Below are 16578 nucleotides of genomic sequence, written 5' to 3'. Positions count from 1 at the left end.
AGCTGGGGGTGTGCAGCCTGCAGAAGAGGAGGCTCAGGGCAGACCTCATTGCTGTCTACAACTACCAAAAAGGGGGTTGTAGCCAGGTGGGGGTTGGTCTCTTCTCCCAGGCAACCAGCAAGAGAACAAGGGGACACAGTCTCAAGCTGTGCCAGGGGAGGTCTAGGCTGGATGTTAGGAGGAAGTTCCTGGCAGAGAGAGTGATTGGCATTGGAATGGGCTGCCCAGGGAGTTGGTGGAGTCGCCGTCCCTGGAGGTGTTCAAGAAAAGCCTGGATGAGGCACTTGGTGCCATGGTCTGGTTGATTGGCTAGGGCTGGGTGCTAGGTTGGACTGGCTGATCTTGGAGGTCTCTTCCAACCTGCTTGATTCTATGATTCTAGGATTGTCCCTTATCCTGTCACTGGGCATCACCAGCAGCACCTGGCTCCAGCCTCCTGGCACTCACCCTTTACATATTTATAGATATTGATGAGGTCACCTCTCAATCTCCTCCAAGCAGCAGAGCCCCAGCCCCCTCAGTCTCTCCTTGTAAGAGAGTAGTGTGCTCTATGGTATTGGTCACAAGAGCTTTGTGCTTTAAGATGCTTTTTTTTGTGATGAGTTGAAGGTGAAAATTCTCAGATTTACCTTTATGCCCTATGAGGACAGACGGAAAGAGTTGGGGCTGTTCAGTCTGGAGAAGAGGAGGCTCCCAGGTGACCTTCTTGTGGCCTTGCAGTATATAAAGGGGGCAAAAAAAAAGCTGGGGAGGGACTTTTTAGGCTATCAGGGAGTGACAGGACTGGGGGGAATGGAGCAAAGCTGGAGGTGGGTAGGTTCAGCCTGGCCGTGAGGAGGGAGTTGTTCAGCATGAGGGTGGTGAGAGCCTGGCATAGCTTGCCCAGGGAGGTGGTTGAGGCCCCATGGCTGGAGATATTTAAGGCCAGGCTGGACAAGGCTGTGGCAAATCTGACCTAGGGTAGGGTGTCCCTGGGCATGGCAGGGGGGTTGGAACTGGCTGATCCTTGTGGTCCCTTCCAACCCTGACTGATTCTGTGAAAAAGACCTACAGAAAACCACCATTCCTTCTACTTACATGACAGTAAGACATAACTAGAAATAAACAGCTCTTCTCTTTCTTTACTTCATATAAGATACATATGTATTTTCTTTGGTCAAGTGTTGGTAACTGTTTATATTTGCAAACCACCCTATTTAGGTTATTTCCTTCTCTTTCAGCACCAGGAAGAGAATGTCAGTGATAGTTCGCACACCATCGGGAAAGTTAAGACTCTACTGCAAAGGAGCTGTGAGTTTTTCTTCTGTTTTCCCTCTATCAAAGAATGTGTGCTACCAATGCAAATGTGAAAGCAAAAGGTTGTTAGGATTGCAGTCAAAACATAGAAAATGTGAGAGAAAGAAAGGCAATACCCTTTTCAGTTTGCACTATTTTACTGTGCAAATGTTTAATCATAGAATGTTAAGGGTTGGAAGAAACCTCAAAAGATCATCCAGCCCAAACCCCTTTGGTTGTGTAGCCTGGAGAAGAGGAGGCTCAGGGAAGACCTCACTGCTGTCTACAACTACCTGAAGGGAGGCTGTAGCCAGGTGGGAGTTGGTCTCTTCTGCCAGGCAACCAGCAACAGAATACAGGGACACAGCCTCAAGTTATTCTGAGGGAGGTATTGGCTGGATGTTAGGAGGAAGTTGTTGTCAGAGAGAGTGATTGACATTGGAATAGGCTGCCCAGGGAGGTGGTGGAGTTGCCATCCCTGGGGGTATTCAAGAAAAGCCTGGCTGAGGCACTTAGTGCCATGGTCTGGTTGACTGGCTAGGGCTGGGTGCTAGGTTGGACTGGATGATCTTGGAGGTCTCTTCCAACCTGATTGATTCTATGAATGTTTCTTACTCCTTCCTCTGAAATAAAATTACTTGTATGCATTTATGATGCTGAAATAAAACAGTGGCATATTTTCTTGCCATTTCCCACGTTATTGTCTACACAAAACCCCTTCATTATTCTTTTTGATGTAATTGTTCTGAGTTCATTTTCTTTCTTTTGTAGGATACTGTAATTTATGACCGTCTTGCTGAAACTTCAAAGTACAAAGAAATCACCTTGAAACATTTAGAGCAGTTTGCTACAGAAGGTGGGTGATAATATTCAGTATAAAAATAAGAAATTCAGTTACTACTCAACTCACCAGATGTGCACTTTTCTGGTGTTGTAATGTTCTGTTCGTGCCATCTAAACATTGTCTTTTGGTGATGCCTCCTAAAAAAGATCTTCCTCTTCCTGAGAAGTTTCAGTAATAAATTCACACTTTAAAAAAAAAAACAAATGACAGAAAAAAAGCCCCAAAACAGCAGGAGAAAAACCACCCACACAGTACACAGTGGAGTCTTTTTAGAGGAAATGTGTTTTTTCAGAGAGCAAACACTTCACACATTGTTTGTTTCTGTGAAGATCTCATTTCCCATGACCATTTTGATGTCCCACACACAGTGAATGCTGTAAGGGTGGCACACAGGAAGAAGCAGCCTAAGTGAAGATGTTTGGAAATTATTAACATGGTGCTTTTAAGGTAGCATTATGCTTTATTCTCTCACAATAAAAGGAATTGTCATAGAGTCATAGAATGGTTTTGGTTGGAAGGGACCTCATCAGTCATGAGGTGGAAGGGACATCATCCAGTTCCAACCCCCTGCCATAGGCAGGGACATCTCTGACTAGAACAGGTCGTTCAAGGCTTCATCCAACCTGGCCTTGAGCAGCTCCAGGGAGGAGCAACCTCCCTGGGCAACCTGTTCCAGTGTCTCACCACCCTCACTACAAAGAACTTCTTCCTAACAACTAGCTTAAATCTCCCTTCTGCCAGTTTAAACCTATTACTCCTCATTTTGTCATTACAAGACCTTGCAAATAATCCCTCCCCAGCCTTCCTGTAGGCCCCCTTCAGATACTGGAAGATCACTCCAAAGTCTCCTCAAAGCCTTCTTTTCTCCAGGCTGAAGAGCCTGTCTTCATAGTAGAATCACAGAATGTCAGGGTCTGGAAGAGGTCTCAAAAGCTCATCCAGTCCAACTCCCCTGCCAGAGCAGTATCACCTAGAGCAGATCACACAGAACACATCCAGATGGTTCTTGAATATCTCCAGAGAGGGAGACTCCACAACCCCCCTGGGCAGCCTGTTCTATCACCCTCACAGGGAAAAAACTCTCTTCATGTTTAAATGCAACTTCCTATGCCTCAGCTTCCACACATTGCCCCTCGTCCTGTCGTTGTGCATCTCAGTTCTCTCTCAGTCTTTCTTCATAGGAGAGATGTGCAAGTCCCTTAATCATCCTCATTGCTTCTTAATTATTATTCTCTCTAAATCAGTGGTAGAACTGATAATTATTTTTTCCCTTAGAAGCCAGGTTGGACCAAATGAGTCAACATAAAGAGGGCAAATCTCCACCACTCTTTAAAACCACTCTGCCTACCTATTAGCGTTGAGATGCTTGCTCAAGCACTTCTTTTCCACTCTTCTTTTTAACAGATGATTTGCTGTTCAGAAGAGTTGCTAACCTTTGCAAAGCATAAAATTCAACCTTTACAAAAGAAAAGTAAAGTAAAATTAAACCAAGAAATACATCTCTCTCTCTGGAATCGATTAAAGGAATTGGTATTTATTTTTGCATCAGATTGAAACTGCAGCCGATGACATCGCCGAGTGTCTCATGTGTAGCCTTTCATGTGGCAGCACACTATGTCCTTGGCATTTGCTGCATGCTCTTGGTGTGTTGTTCAAAAATGAAGTGGTTAGCGTGGCTGGCATTTAGATTTAAGAGTTTATTAAGCTTGAGTGTCAATGTCTGCTTGGATAAACAGAAAAAGTGTCTTAATTTTCCTGTGTTGTTGCTACAGGCTTATAAGAAGGAGGCTTAATCATATTCATAAAATCACAGAATCAGTCAGGGTTGAAAGGGACCACAAGGATCAGCCAATTCCAACACCCCCTGCCATGCCCAGGGACACCCTAACCTAGAGCAGGCTGGCCACAGCCTCATTCAGCCTGGCCTTAAATACCTCCAGGGATGGAGCCTCAACCACCTCCCTGGGCAACCCATTCCAGCCTCTCACCACTCTTATGCTCAACAACTTCCTCCCCACCTCCAGCTTTGCTCCATTCCCCCCAGTCCTGTCACGCCCTGAGAGCTTAAAAAGTCCCTCCCCAGCTTTTTTGTAGGCCCCCTTCAGGTACTGGAAGGCCACCATAAGGCCACCTCAGAGCCTGCTTTTCTCCAGCCTGCACAGCCCCAACTCTTTCAGTCTGGGCTCACAGCAGAGCTGCTGTAGCCCTCTGAGCATCCTCACGGCCCTTCTCTGGATGCACTCCAGCATCTCCACATCCTTCTTGTAGTGGGGGCTCCAGAACTGGATGCAGTACTCAGGTGATGTCTCACCAGTGCAGAGTAGAGGGGGAGAATCACCTCCCTTGACCTGCATTCACTGTTTTCCACTTTCCATTTGGAAGTCTCTTTTAAATCATAATGAAATAATCTTTTCTTACCACAAAAATAGAACAAGAAAGAGTCTGATTTAAAAAGAAAAAGCAGCTTTGAAGAACTTGTTTTCTGTTATTACACACACACACACTGATCTTTCTAATTATTATTATTATTTCATCATCACTTCAAAGTATTTTGAAAGAATTGTAGAAATAATATTTGCTGTTGGCCAGCCAGCCATAAATTCCTTCCCTCCCCTTCACCTCCTGTTCATTGTGTTGGACCTTGCTAGCTTATCCTTATCATGCAGAGAAAAATACATCAGTTGACTTTTCAGCCCTAAGTTTATTCTTTAGGTCTAGATAGTGAGATGCTTTGTTCCTGATGCTGTTCAGTGGGAAGTGTCCCTGCCTATGGCAGGGGGTTGGAACTGGATGATCTTGAGGTCTCTTCCAACCTAAAAGATTCTGTGATTCAGTTGTTAAAATAGGGTTACCTGTGGTTTTCATTCTGAAGATCACAGAATCACAGAATAAACCAGGTTGGAAGAGACCTCCAAGATCATCCAGTCCAACCTAGCACCCAGCCCTACCCAGTGAACCAGGCCATGGCACTAAGTGCCTCAGCCAGGCTTTGCTTGAGCACCTCCAGAGACGATGACTCCACCACCTCCCTGGGCAGCCCATTCCAATGCCAATCACTCTCTCTGACAACAACTTCCTCCTAACATCCAGCCTAGACCTCCCCCAGAACAACCTGAGACTGTGTCCCCTTGTTCTGTTTCTGGTTGCTTGGCAGAAGAGGCCAACCCCCACCTGGCTACAGCCTCCCTTCAGGTAGTTGTAGACAGCAATGAGGTCATCCCTGAGCCTCCTCTTCTGCAGGCTGCACACCCCCAGCTCCCTCAGCCTCTCCTCATAGGGTTTGTGTTCCAGGCCGCTCACCAGCTTTGTTGTCCTTCCGTGGACATGTTCCAGCATCTCAACTGGCCTTCCTGATCTTAAAGATCTTTTCCAACCAAACTAATTCCATGAACCAATATTACTGTCTTGCTTCTATGAAATTTATGTGTTCCTTCATGCCCAACCTCTTGCTCATTCAGAGTTGCTGCTGGTGCTCAGCTGTAGACAGTACAGACCTGTGAAGAGACAAAGATTGCATTTAGCCATCCCTGGTTTTGATGCTGTTCATCTCCTAGAGCAGAGCTGGGCAAATGATCAAAAGACACTAACTACTTTAGTCTCCCTCCTAAATCTACCTGCCCACAAATTGTAGCTCCATAAAACCTTTGGCCAGAGCAATGCTTTTCTCATTATCTTAAACAGTTATGCCAATTTCATGCTCTAGAAACCTAGGAACCTCATAATGTGTGAAAATGAACTGTCAAGATATTCACACCAGGCTACTTAAATTGAATATAAATGTGTGATGTCAAAAAATAGATGCTTCTTGTAATCTTGCAGTCTCAAATTCTCACTGAAGTGTTCAAATCAGGTTTCTACTGAATGAAAAAAAATATAAAATCTGTTAAGTGCAACCAGCTCAGAAATTGTTAAGTGAAGTCTCCAAATATTGCCTGCTAAAAAATTTGTAAGAGCTGAAAGAACCTGTGAGATAGGGCAGTTAAATCGGACTGGGTTTAACGTTGGCTTCTGGGTGATACAGTTCAAGCTTCAGATGAGAAGGGACCACAAGCTTCAGATGAGAAGGGACCACAAGCTTCAGATGAGAAGGGTCCAGGCTTCAGGGTTGGAAGGGACCACAAGGATCATCCAGTTCCAACCCCCCTGCCATGGGCAGGGACACCCTACCCTAGAGCAGGCTGCCCACGGCCTCAGCCAGCCTGGCCTTAAACACCTCCAGAGACGGGAACTCAACCATCTCCCTGGGCAACCCATTCCAGGCTCTCACCACTCTCATGCTCAACAACTTCCTCCTCACATCCACTCTGAATCTCCCCACCTCCAGCTTTGCTCCATTCCCCCTAGTCCTGTCACTCCCTAGGAGCTTAAAAAGTCCCTCCCCAGCTTTTTTCTAGGCCCCCTTTATATACTGAAAGGCCACAAGAAGGTCACCTCAGACCTTCCTCTTCTCCAGACTCAACAGCCTCACCTCTTTCAGTCTGTCCTCATAGCAGCTCCACTGCAGCCCTCTGAGTATCCTCATGGCCCTGTAGTTGTAACATGCTGATGTATTTAACTTTATTGCTTCCCATCCTAACAACTTTGAAGGTTATAACATTTTTGTTTAGAAATGTACCTCAATCTTACAGTTCTATCTTATAGTAAATTCCTGCTGAGCAAATTTATTTGGGATCATTTCATGTTCAAGATAAGTCAAGTCTGGCATAAAACTTTTTTTTCCTTTCCCCAGAACTGTATCTACCTGTATTACATTCAGCTACCTTGAGAGAGTTACTCTGTTGAATAAATTTCTATTGATGTGGTTTATATATATATTAAAGTTGTTCAAGGCTTGTAGCAATGAGTTGAAAATCAGGCATAGGGAGACATAAATTCAGATTTTAATAGTTACTCCTTGCAGGCTTATGAAGGAAGTAACAAATACTGAGTTGTACTTACTCTCTGCTTTCTCTTCAGGCCTAAGAACTCTGTGTTTTGCTGTGGCTGAGATTTCTGAAAGTGATTATCAAGAGTGGTTAGGTGTCTACCACCGTGCTTCTACGGCTCTCCAAAACAGAGCTCTCAAACTGGAGGAGAGCTATGAATTAATTGAAAAAGTATGTGTGGCTTTCTGTTTGGGGCTTTGGGGAGAAGGGAATAAGAAGAGCTGGGGTTTAATGAGGGTCTTTTAATTAGTGCCTTTGGGTTCTATAATCATAGAATCACAGAGTCAGTCAGGGTTGGAAGGGACCACAAGGATCAGCCAGTTCTAACCCCCCCTACCGTGCCCAGAGACACCCTATCCTAGATCAGGCTGCCCACAGCCTCATCCAGCCTGGCCTTAAATACCTCCAGGGATGGAGCCTCAACCACCTCCCTGGGCAACCCATTCCAGCCTCTCACCACTCTCATGCTCAACAACTTCCTCCTCACCTCCTGTCTCAGTCTCCCCACCTCCAGTTTTACTCCATTCCCCCCGGTCCTATCACTCCCTAAGAGCCTAAAAAGTCCCTCCCCAGCTTTTTTGTAGGCCCCCTTCAAGTACTGAAAGGCCACCATAGGCTACCTCAGAGCCTCCTTTTCTCCAGACTGAACAACCCCAACTCTTTCAGTTTGTCCTCATAAGAGAGGTGCTGCAGCCCTCTGAGCATCCTCATGGCCCTTCTCTGTAACAGGGGCTCCAGAACTGGATGCAGTACTCCAGGTGGATCTCAGGAGAGTGGAGAGAATCACCTCTGTCAACCTGCTGGCCACACTTCTCCTGATGCAGCCGAGGCTCTGGTTGGCTTTCTGGGCCACAAGTGCACACTGCTGGCTCATGATGAGCTTCTCATCCACCAGCACCCCCAAGTGCCTCTCCTCAGGGCTGCTCTCCAGCCACTCACTGCCCAGCCTGCATTTGTGCTTGGGATTGCCTCGACCCAGATGCAGGACGTTGCACTTGACCTTATGCACTTGGTCTTAATATGAAATCTAAATCAATAGTGAGTCCAGAGGACACAAAGATGAGCCAAGGGCTGGAGCATCTCTGTTATGAGGATAAGTTGAGGGAGCTGGGGTTGTTCAGCCTGGAGAAGAAAAGTATCCAGGGTGACTTTAGAGCTGCCTTGTGATACCTGAAGGGATCCTACAAGAAGGCTGGAGAGGGACTTTTAATAAGGGTGTCTAGAGATAGGACAAGAGGGAATGATTTGAAGCTGAGAGAGAGGAGGTTTAGACTGGATTTTAAGAAGAAGATCTTCAATACAAGAGTGGTGAGGCTTTGGAAAGGGTTGCCCATGGAGATTCATAGAATCATAGAATCAACCAGGTTGGAAGAGACCTCCAAGATCATCCAGTCCAACCTAGTGCCCAGCCCTGTCCAATCAACTAGACCATGGCACTAAGTGCCATGGAGGTTGTGGCTGCCTCCTCCCTGGGGGTATTCAAGGCCAGGTTGGATGAGGTCTTCAGCAGATAAGTCTAGTTGAGAGGTGTCCCTGCCCATGGCATGAGGGATGGAGTAGATGATCTCTGAGGTCTCTTCCAACCTAAACCATTTTCTGATTCTATGAATAATGCTTAGACAGAAAAGGACAAAATAATGCTTAGACAGAAGTAGTCTGACAATATACTGACAGCTGTGTCATGTCCTTGCAGTTTAGATGATCCAAATGAAGGAAGGATTAGTTTGGCAAATGTTTTGCAACAAATGGCCAGGAGCTCCTGCTTTTGAGTTAACTACTGGAAAGCTTTTTTTTCCCCAGAGTTACTCCATTGTGTAAAAACAGTGTACTAACAAACAACATGTTTCACTGTGTAATTATCTTAGCATCATTGAGTGCTTAAGGTTGGAAGGGACTTCTGGAGGTCACCTAGACACAAATGCCTGCTTCAAGGAGGGCTAATTTTGCTTGCCCAGCGAGTTCTGAGTATCTGCAAAGAGGGAGTTTTCCCAGCTGCAGTAGGCAGGGGTCTTTTTTTAGTGCTCAGTTTTCCTGAATTCAAATTTCCATAGCTGCAGAATGTGACTGTTGTCTCTTGCTCCATCTCTTAGAGGATGATGACTTCTTTGCAAGCCCTCTTCAGTTAGCAGAAGACAGCTATGGAATCCTTCCCTTAACCTTGCGTTTTTCCATGTTAAACTGGTCTTGCTTCCTCAGGCACTCTTAATACAGTGTGCTTGAAGCCCCAGATTATTTTTGTGTCCCTTCACTGGCCTTATTCCTCTTTGTCAGCCTCTCTTACAGTAAAGGCCCAGATGCTGCCTCATGAAGTGCAGAGACATGGTCACTTCTCTTGAGTTGCTGAAGTAGCCAAGCGTGTCATTAGACTTCACTGACTCAAAAGAAATGCTCCTGTGGCTTTTAAATGTACAAGCAAGAGTTCTTGAGACCAATATTGCTTGAATTTTTGGTACTTGACTTGGGAGTGGGAGGGTTGGTTGGGTTTTGTTTTACCTTGGAAAGGTTGCACGGATGAAACTGCTTAAAATGAAGAATTAAAAAGCTGAATTGTTTAATTCATGAAACAGAAGACTGGAGGAATATAGCTTCAGACACCTCTGGGACTTCCAGTTTGCATAGATGAGCAGTTTATCCTAATATGCCCAAGACAGTCTTAAAATTCCCTAAGTTTAATGCCATGGCAACCCTGCTGCAGTGACAAAGTTTTATATTGGCTTGCACAAATAACTTTCTCAGCATGTAGCCATTCTGCAACTAGGATTGGAAGCTATTAGTTTTATAATGGAGTCATTAACAGGGCTTTAGCTAGTTTTAAAGGTACAGAAATTGGAAGTGCAACAGAAACCTTTGGGCTTGCTGCATGGGAAGTTAAATCTCACCATAATCGAGATTGGAGTTTTAAAGTTAAGATTAATTGAGAGGTTATTTTTTTTTACGTGGTGAAGATAAATCATTATGAGTGAGAGAAGGCATAATAATAGCACTCCTTAAGTCTTCAAATCAGAGAGGTGTCCCTCAGGAAAAGGTAGCTGAGTGAAGTTTTAGTGGTCATGCTATGCAGTTACTCAAAGCCACATAGACACTGTAAAAGTTCATAAACGTAAACTGGGAGATCTTTGTTAGCTGATGCCAAATGTGATTAATGAGTTCAGAAACCATAAATCTTGCCCTAGACGTGGAAAGTTAAACAAAGGAAACAGAAAGAAAGATTAAAACTGAATTTCAACCTGAAAATAAAACTCCTTGTACCGAATGTTTTATATTCACAGAATCTTCAGCTGCTTGGAGCAACAGCAATTGAAGATAAACTACAAGACAAAGTGCCTGAAACCATAGAGACACTCATGAAAGCAGACATCAAAATTTGGATACTTACTGGGGACAAACAAGAGACTGCCATTAACATTGGTATTTTATTTGCATTTATTTGTTGGCTTTGTTGGTTCATGTGTGATGTGTGCTGGTTCATGTGTGATGTGTATCATCCAGACTTCTGCAATGTGTTTCGTTGGCTGTGTGAGAGAACTTATTTCTGTGAGGAATGAACTAGAAAATCCTGGCTCTCTGTGGCCTTACATTCCCCCATTGGTAGAAACCATCTTTCCATAAAAAACTCTCAGGTCTCTGGTGTTTTTCCTTCCAGTTTTCCTGAGCTGACATATTATTAGTAATAAAAGCCATATCCATGCCCACTGTCAGCTGTACAAGGTCTACAGAACTGATGGGAACTCAAGCTGGAACAATGGTGCCCTGGATCAGTAGCTCATCACTGATGACTTCTTTAAGATGCTTCTCATTTTCTTTTTTCCTTCCAAAAGACATTAGGTTAAACTACTGACAGACTGGGGATAGAAGGAAAATCATCCAGATCTCAGATTTTAAATCACAGCCAGGCATTCACACTTGCCTACTTTCAGGCTTCTAAGGGATGTCAAATAGAAAAGATAACGACAGAGACTGCAGTGACTCCCTCTCTTCTACTCATTGGAGACCATCTAATAGAGTTATCTGTCCTCTATCCAATTATAGTCACTTGCTCCCTGTGACAGGACAAGGAGCAATGGATGGAAGCTGCAGCACAGGAGGCTTCACCTCAACACAAGGGGGAACTTCTTTAAGGATCACAGAGCACTGGAACAGGCTTCCCAGAGAGGTTGTGAGTCTCCTTCTCTGGAGACTTTCAAGGCTTGTAAGGATATATTCCTCTGTGATCTGAGCTATATTGTGTGGTCCTGCTGTGGCAGGAAGGTTGGACTGGATGATCTCTTTGGTTCCCTTCCAACCCCTGACATCCTGTGATCTTGTGTGATTGTATGACTTAGAAGTTGTGGAAGCTGCTGCAGTAAGATTGCATTCAGAATGCAAAGGTGCCTTGTAAAAAATAATAGTAGTAAAATAATATGCATTCTAGAATTGATTTATTAACTTATTTTTCCAGTCAGTGGTGGGGGAGAGTGGGGGAATGCTGGATTCTTTTCACAGATCACAGAATGTTAGGGGCTGGAAGAGACCCAAGGAGATCATCAAGTCCACCGCCCCCTGCCAGAGCAGGACACTACTATCTAACACAGATCACAGAGGAACACATCCAGACAGGCCTTGAAAGTCTCCAGAGAAGGAGACCCCACAACCTCTCTGGGAAGCCTATTCCAGTGCTTCCAGTGCCTTCACTGCTAAAACATTACAGCAAGAAAAAAAATCATAGAAAGGAGGCAAAAATAGACATTTGTTCTTTTATTGTAGCATCTGTAATGAACTAAAAGGAATATATTGTTTAGGGTTTGACAGTGAGAGGGAATTATATTAAGAAAATGCAAGTATTCTTTGTTTCCCTTCTATATTTATTTTCTTCTTTCCAAGCTGTTAGGGACCATATCATAACTAAAGCAAAAGAATATGGATTATCCACTAAAGTACTATAAACTTTACAGTGCATCAGAGGTTTCCTTTTATTACAAAGGAAGGAAAAATGAATAATGAATCAACTAAATTCCACAGCAATAAATCTGTTTTTTTTTAAACAGTTGTACATGAAAGCTGTGTTTAAGATTTAATATTCTTTGCATGGGAGCATTACCATTCTGCAGCAGCTGAGATATGTACCCAAAATAAACCTTTGTTTTGGTCAGTTGCATCTTTTTTATTACTATTGCTATTTCTAATCTTAAAAGAGCTTTTTGTGTGCACATGAGAGCCTTGATCTAAAGTTATTCTCATTAGTTCCTTTGGGTTTGAGGCAATAGATGCAGTACTGTGTTTTCACTTTATTAAGGGTGCTGATAAATATTTGGCTAGGCATGCCTGCATCATTAGCACACAGCATACATTCTCTTTACAGCATCAAAGAAAAGAGTGAGAACTTGTATATATGGAAATTTTGTCTGAAATGCAAGTTGCATGCAAAAACACTTGCAAGGCTAAGGGAGATCTGTTTGCTCTAACTCCCTGTAAAGATGTTTCTGGGACTTGTTTAGTCTTGAGAAGAGACAACTGATGGAGTCGCCATCCATGGAGGTGTTCAAGCAAAGCCTGGATGAGGCACTTAGTGCCATGGTCTAGTTGATTGGATAGGGCTGGGGGATAGGTTGGCCTGGATGATCTTGGAAGTCTCTTCCAACCTCCTTGATTCTATGATTCTTCGATGACTGAGAGGGGATCTGGTCAATGTCTATAAATATCTGAGAGGCTAGTGTCAAGTGGATGGAGCCAAACTCTTTTCAGTGGTGCACAGAAATAAGACAAGGAGCAATGGATGCAAACTGGAAGGCAGAAGGTTTCACCTCAACATGAGGAGAAAAGTCTTTACAGTGAGGGTGACAGAGCACTGGAACAGGCTGCTCAGAGAAGTTGTGGAGTCTCCTTCTCTGGAGACTTTCCAAACCCACCTGGATGCATTCCTGTGCAGACTACCCTAGGGGATCCTGCTTTTGGCAGGGGGATTGGACTGGATGATCTCCAGAGGTCCCTTCCAACCTCTGACATTGTGTAATTTCATGATTCTTGTCCTTCTGCTGAGCACCTCCTGTGAATAAGGCACAACAGCCTAAAGATACATCAGGAAATATTCTGACTGTTCAGGCTAATCTGTCTAATTTTTACTAGAATTTGATAGAATGCAAGTATGTTTTTACCATTTATTTCAGCTGAGGGAGACCTGCTTTTAGTTCTGTCTGTAGAGGGGGAAAGCAGCTTTGTTATGTTGTAGTGAAGTTTGTGGAACTGGTTTTTGAAAACAAAAATGTTTTTCAACAGGTCACTCCTGTAAACTTCTGAGAAAGAACATGGGACTAATTGTTATAAATGAAGGCTCTCTTGATGTAAGTAAAAACCTGCCAAGTTTACATTTGATGAAGTGTTATTTTACTACTTCAGATATCCAGATACCATGGTGGAGGTGGCTTGAAAAATAACTCAGAGCAGTTATGTGTCTGGACCACCAGAGAAAACTGTGCTGAAACTACTTCTTGATGTTTTTGCTTGCTTCTATAATCCTCTGCTTGAAATCCAGTAGGACGAGGAAGGTTATTCTTCCCCTGTACTCAACACTGCTCAGAGCACACCTTGATTGCTGTGTCCAGTTCTGGGCTTCTCAATTCAAGAGAGATGTTGAGGTGCTGGAATGCGTCCAGAGAAGGGCAACAAGGCTGGTGAAAGGCCTGGAGCACAAACCCTATGAGGAGAGGCTGAGGGAGCTGGGGGTGTGCAGCCTGCAGAAGAGGAGGCTCAGGAGTGACCTCATTGCTGTCTATAACTCCCTGAAGGGAAATTGTAGCCAGGTGGGGGTTGGTCTCTTCTGCCAGGCAACCAGCAACAGAATAAGGGGACACAGTCTCAATTTGTGCTGGGGGAAGTATTGGCTGGATGTTAGGAGGAAGTTCTTGATAGAGAGAATGATTGGCATTGAAATGTGCTGCCCATGGAGTCACCATCCCTGGAGGTGTTCAAAACAAGCCTGGTTGACTGGCTAGGGCTGGATGCTAGGTTGGACTGGATGATCTTGGAGGTCTCTTCCAACCTGCTTGATTCTATGATTCTATGAAATACTTGTGTCGTTTGTGACAAAATGTTACTGAGTAACTAGAAACTCAGTCTACAGCTTCCAAAACCATGGCGTAGCTACAGCACAAATGAGTTACAGAATGATGAGCAAACAAATTCCATCAAGTGAAATCGCTCTACCCATGCAGGCACAAAGCCAGGAGCTTCTTTTGGTAGCATCTAGCATTGACCAAAAAAGCTAATCCTGAATTCTTTTCTGATTCTCTTTCTTACAGAATCACAGACTCACACTTGGTATCTGCCAAAAATTAATTGTTCCTGTGTAGTTGAACAGCTGAAATTGTAATCAGCTGTTTAATTACAAGTAAGGGTTAAAACTACCCACTTGCAAGTAGACAGTGCTTTGCAGACAAGAGATTCTTTATTTGGATAAGCTAGGAATGCAAATATTAAGTGAAAAATCCCATGAGGGAAGAAAAACATAAATCCTGTTACCACCCCTTGAGGAAGCCTTGAATGAATATAGGAACTAAAAGAATTTCCTCAGTGAGAATACTCAACTGTTCAGGAGAAAACCCTGAAATGAAGGTGTGCTGGTTTGAGCCTAGCTGGGATATTTTAGTGAGAGGAATTAGATGATAGGCTGTGAAAAGGACATAGTGGTGATGGCTATTGCACTCATAGGCTTGCTGAGATGTATAAAAACAAGAACACAAACACAGATAACAGAGTTGCTCTCTGGCTTTGGCTGCCTCCCTTCTCTCTCTCTCTAACCTGCTAATCCTTCTGCTTCCCCCCCGGCTGATTCTGCAAACTCACCTTGAACGTAAGGCGAAGTCAGGGATAAGGTAGAGAGGTGAAAAGAAGGTGGAAGGGTGGTTGAGAGATGTATAAAAACAAGAATACAAACATAGATAAAAGAGTTGCTTTCTGGCTCTGGCTGCATGCACTTCTCTCTCTACCCTGCTGTCTGTGTAACTAATCCATCTGCTTCCTAACTCCCCTGGCTGATTCTCCAAACTCACCTTGAATGTAAGGCAAAGTCTGGGGTAAGGTAGAGGAGTGGAAGGGTGTTTGGGAGCCCCTCCTGGGGACTGTGGTTTCTGGGAGGGCTGCTGTGTTTCTGTATTACTTTTTTACTTGTCTGTTTCTGTCTGTAGCTGTATCTATTGTGAATATCTGCCTGTATACTGTGCTAAGCTGTAAATACAAAGCTTCATTCTTAATTTCCAGCTTGGCTGAGTCTAGTCTGGGTGATTTTCTTAAGTGTGGGGGGAGCAAGTAACACCCAAACCATCACATGAGGTTATCTTTTAATTGTGGTTAGGTTGCTCAAGATAGAACTTAAGAAGAGAAAGAGCAAAAAACCATGGAAGTATGAGAATCAGCAGGAGTGCCTTAACTAAAGGATTCCATGGTATCATGTAAAAGCAGGCTATAATGTGGATTAAAATACCTCCTTTGTGGTTATTTGGGGGTTTTTAATGAGTAGTTTTAAAAATGTTTTCAGTAACATATTTTCAACATTAGTCTGAATTTGATCATGAGGGTTTTAATTGATTTAAGCAATGTATTTTTGCTGATAACAATTTCAAACACAGAACAGGCAGAAAACTGCTGATGAATATCTGGAACCAGAGTCTGTTGATACAGTGTGCAACTTCTGACACAAATAGCCTCTGATATTAATGAAGAGAGGCAATTTTCTTTCCTTAGCTTATTTCATTGGGTAGTTTTACAATGATTACAATCTTTGTTTGTTGAAAAAACAGGGAAGGTTTTCAATTCAAGCCCTTAACTTTGCTTCTGAGTTTTTCCTTCAACCAATCTCTCAGTAAAAATTAGCCAATGCAAGTGAGAATTTCTGTCCTGTGCTTTGGTTGTTCATATGGACTGCTGCATTTCAGAACTGTTGCAATACTTGGCAGGTTTTAGGTGCAAAAGATTGGCTACTTTATGCACATATTTCTACAGATGGACTTGGATTGATTGGTTCAATAGGTCAATGTCAATGGCATGAGCTTCACTAAGGCCAAATGCCAGGTTCTGCACTTGGGCCACAGCAACCCCAAGCAACACTACAGGCCTGGAGCAATGTGGCTGGAAAGCTGTCAGCAGGAAGGAATCTGGGGGTTGTAATGGACAAGCAACTGAATATCAGCAAGCAGTGTGCCCAGATAGCAAAGAAAGTCAATGGCAGCCTGACTGGCATTAGCAATGCTGTGTCCAGCAGTAAAGAGGTGATTGTCCTCTCGTACTTGGCTCTGGTGAGGCCACACCTCAAGTATTGTGTTCAGTTTTGGACATCTCATTACAAAAAGGATGTGGAGGTGCTGGAGGGCAATGAAGCTGGGGAAGGGCCTGGAGAATAAATCTTACAAGGAGTGACTGAGAGAGCTGGGGATGGTTAGTTTGAAAAAGAGGAGGCTGAAGAGAGACCTCATTGCTGTCTACAGCTACCTGAAAGGAGGTTGTGGAGAAGCTGCTGCTGGTCTCTTCTCACAGGTAAATAGTGATAGAACATAAGGAATGGCC

General features: G+C 43.8%; 1 protein-coding gene across 3 annotated transcripts in view; it reads left to right on the top strand.

The window, feature by feature from the left end:
- The window catches only part of ATP8A1 (ATPase phospholipid transporting 8A1), a 153148-nt gene that overhangs the window by 80460 nt on the left and 56110 nt on the right, over nt 1-16578 (top strand). For all 3 annotated transcript variants that reach the window (XM_064149198.1, XM_064149201.1, XM_064149200.1), the window contains 5 exons: nt 1221-1290; nt 2047-2131; nt 7076-7215; nt 10314-10452; nt 13297-13361. In XM_064149198.1, coding sequence (XP_064005268.1) covers nt 1221-1290; nt 2047-2131; nt 7076-7215; nt 10314-10452; nt 13297-13361 — 499 coding nt within the window. The remainder of the gene's footprint in view (nt 1-1220; nt 1291-2046; nt 2132-7075; nt 7216-10313; nt 10453-13296; nt 13362-16578) is intronic.

The sequence above is a fragment of the Pogoniulus pusillus genome, chromosome 9 (assembly GCF_015220805.1).
Source record: "Pogoniulus pusillus isolate bPogPus1 chromosome 9, bPogPus1.pri, whole genome shotgun sequence".
Lineage (NCBI taxonomy): Eukaryota > Metazoa > Chordata > Aves > Piciformes > Lybiidae > Pogoniulus > Pogoniulus pusillus.
The sequence above is the reverse complement of the archived record's forward strand: the minus strand, read 5'-3'. Positions and strand labels throughout refer to the sequence as shown.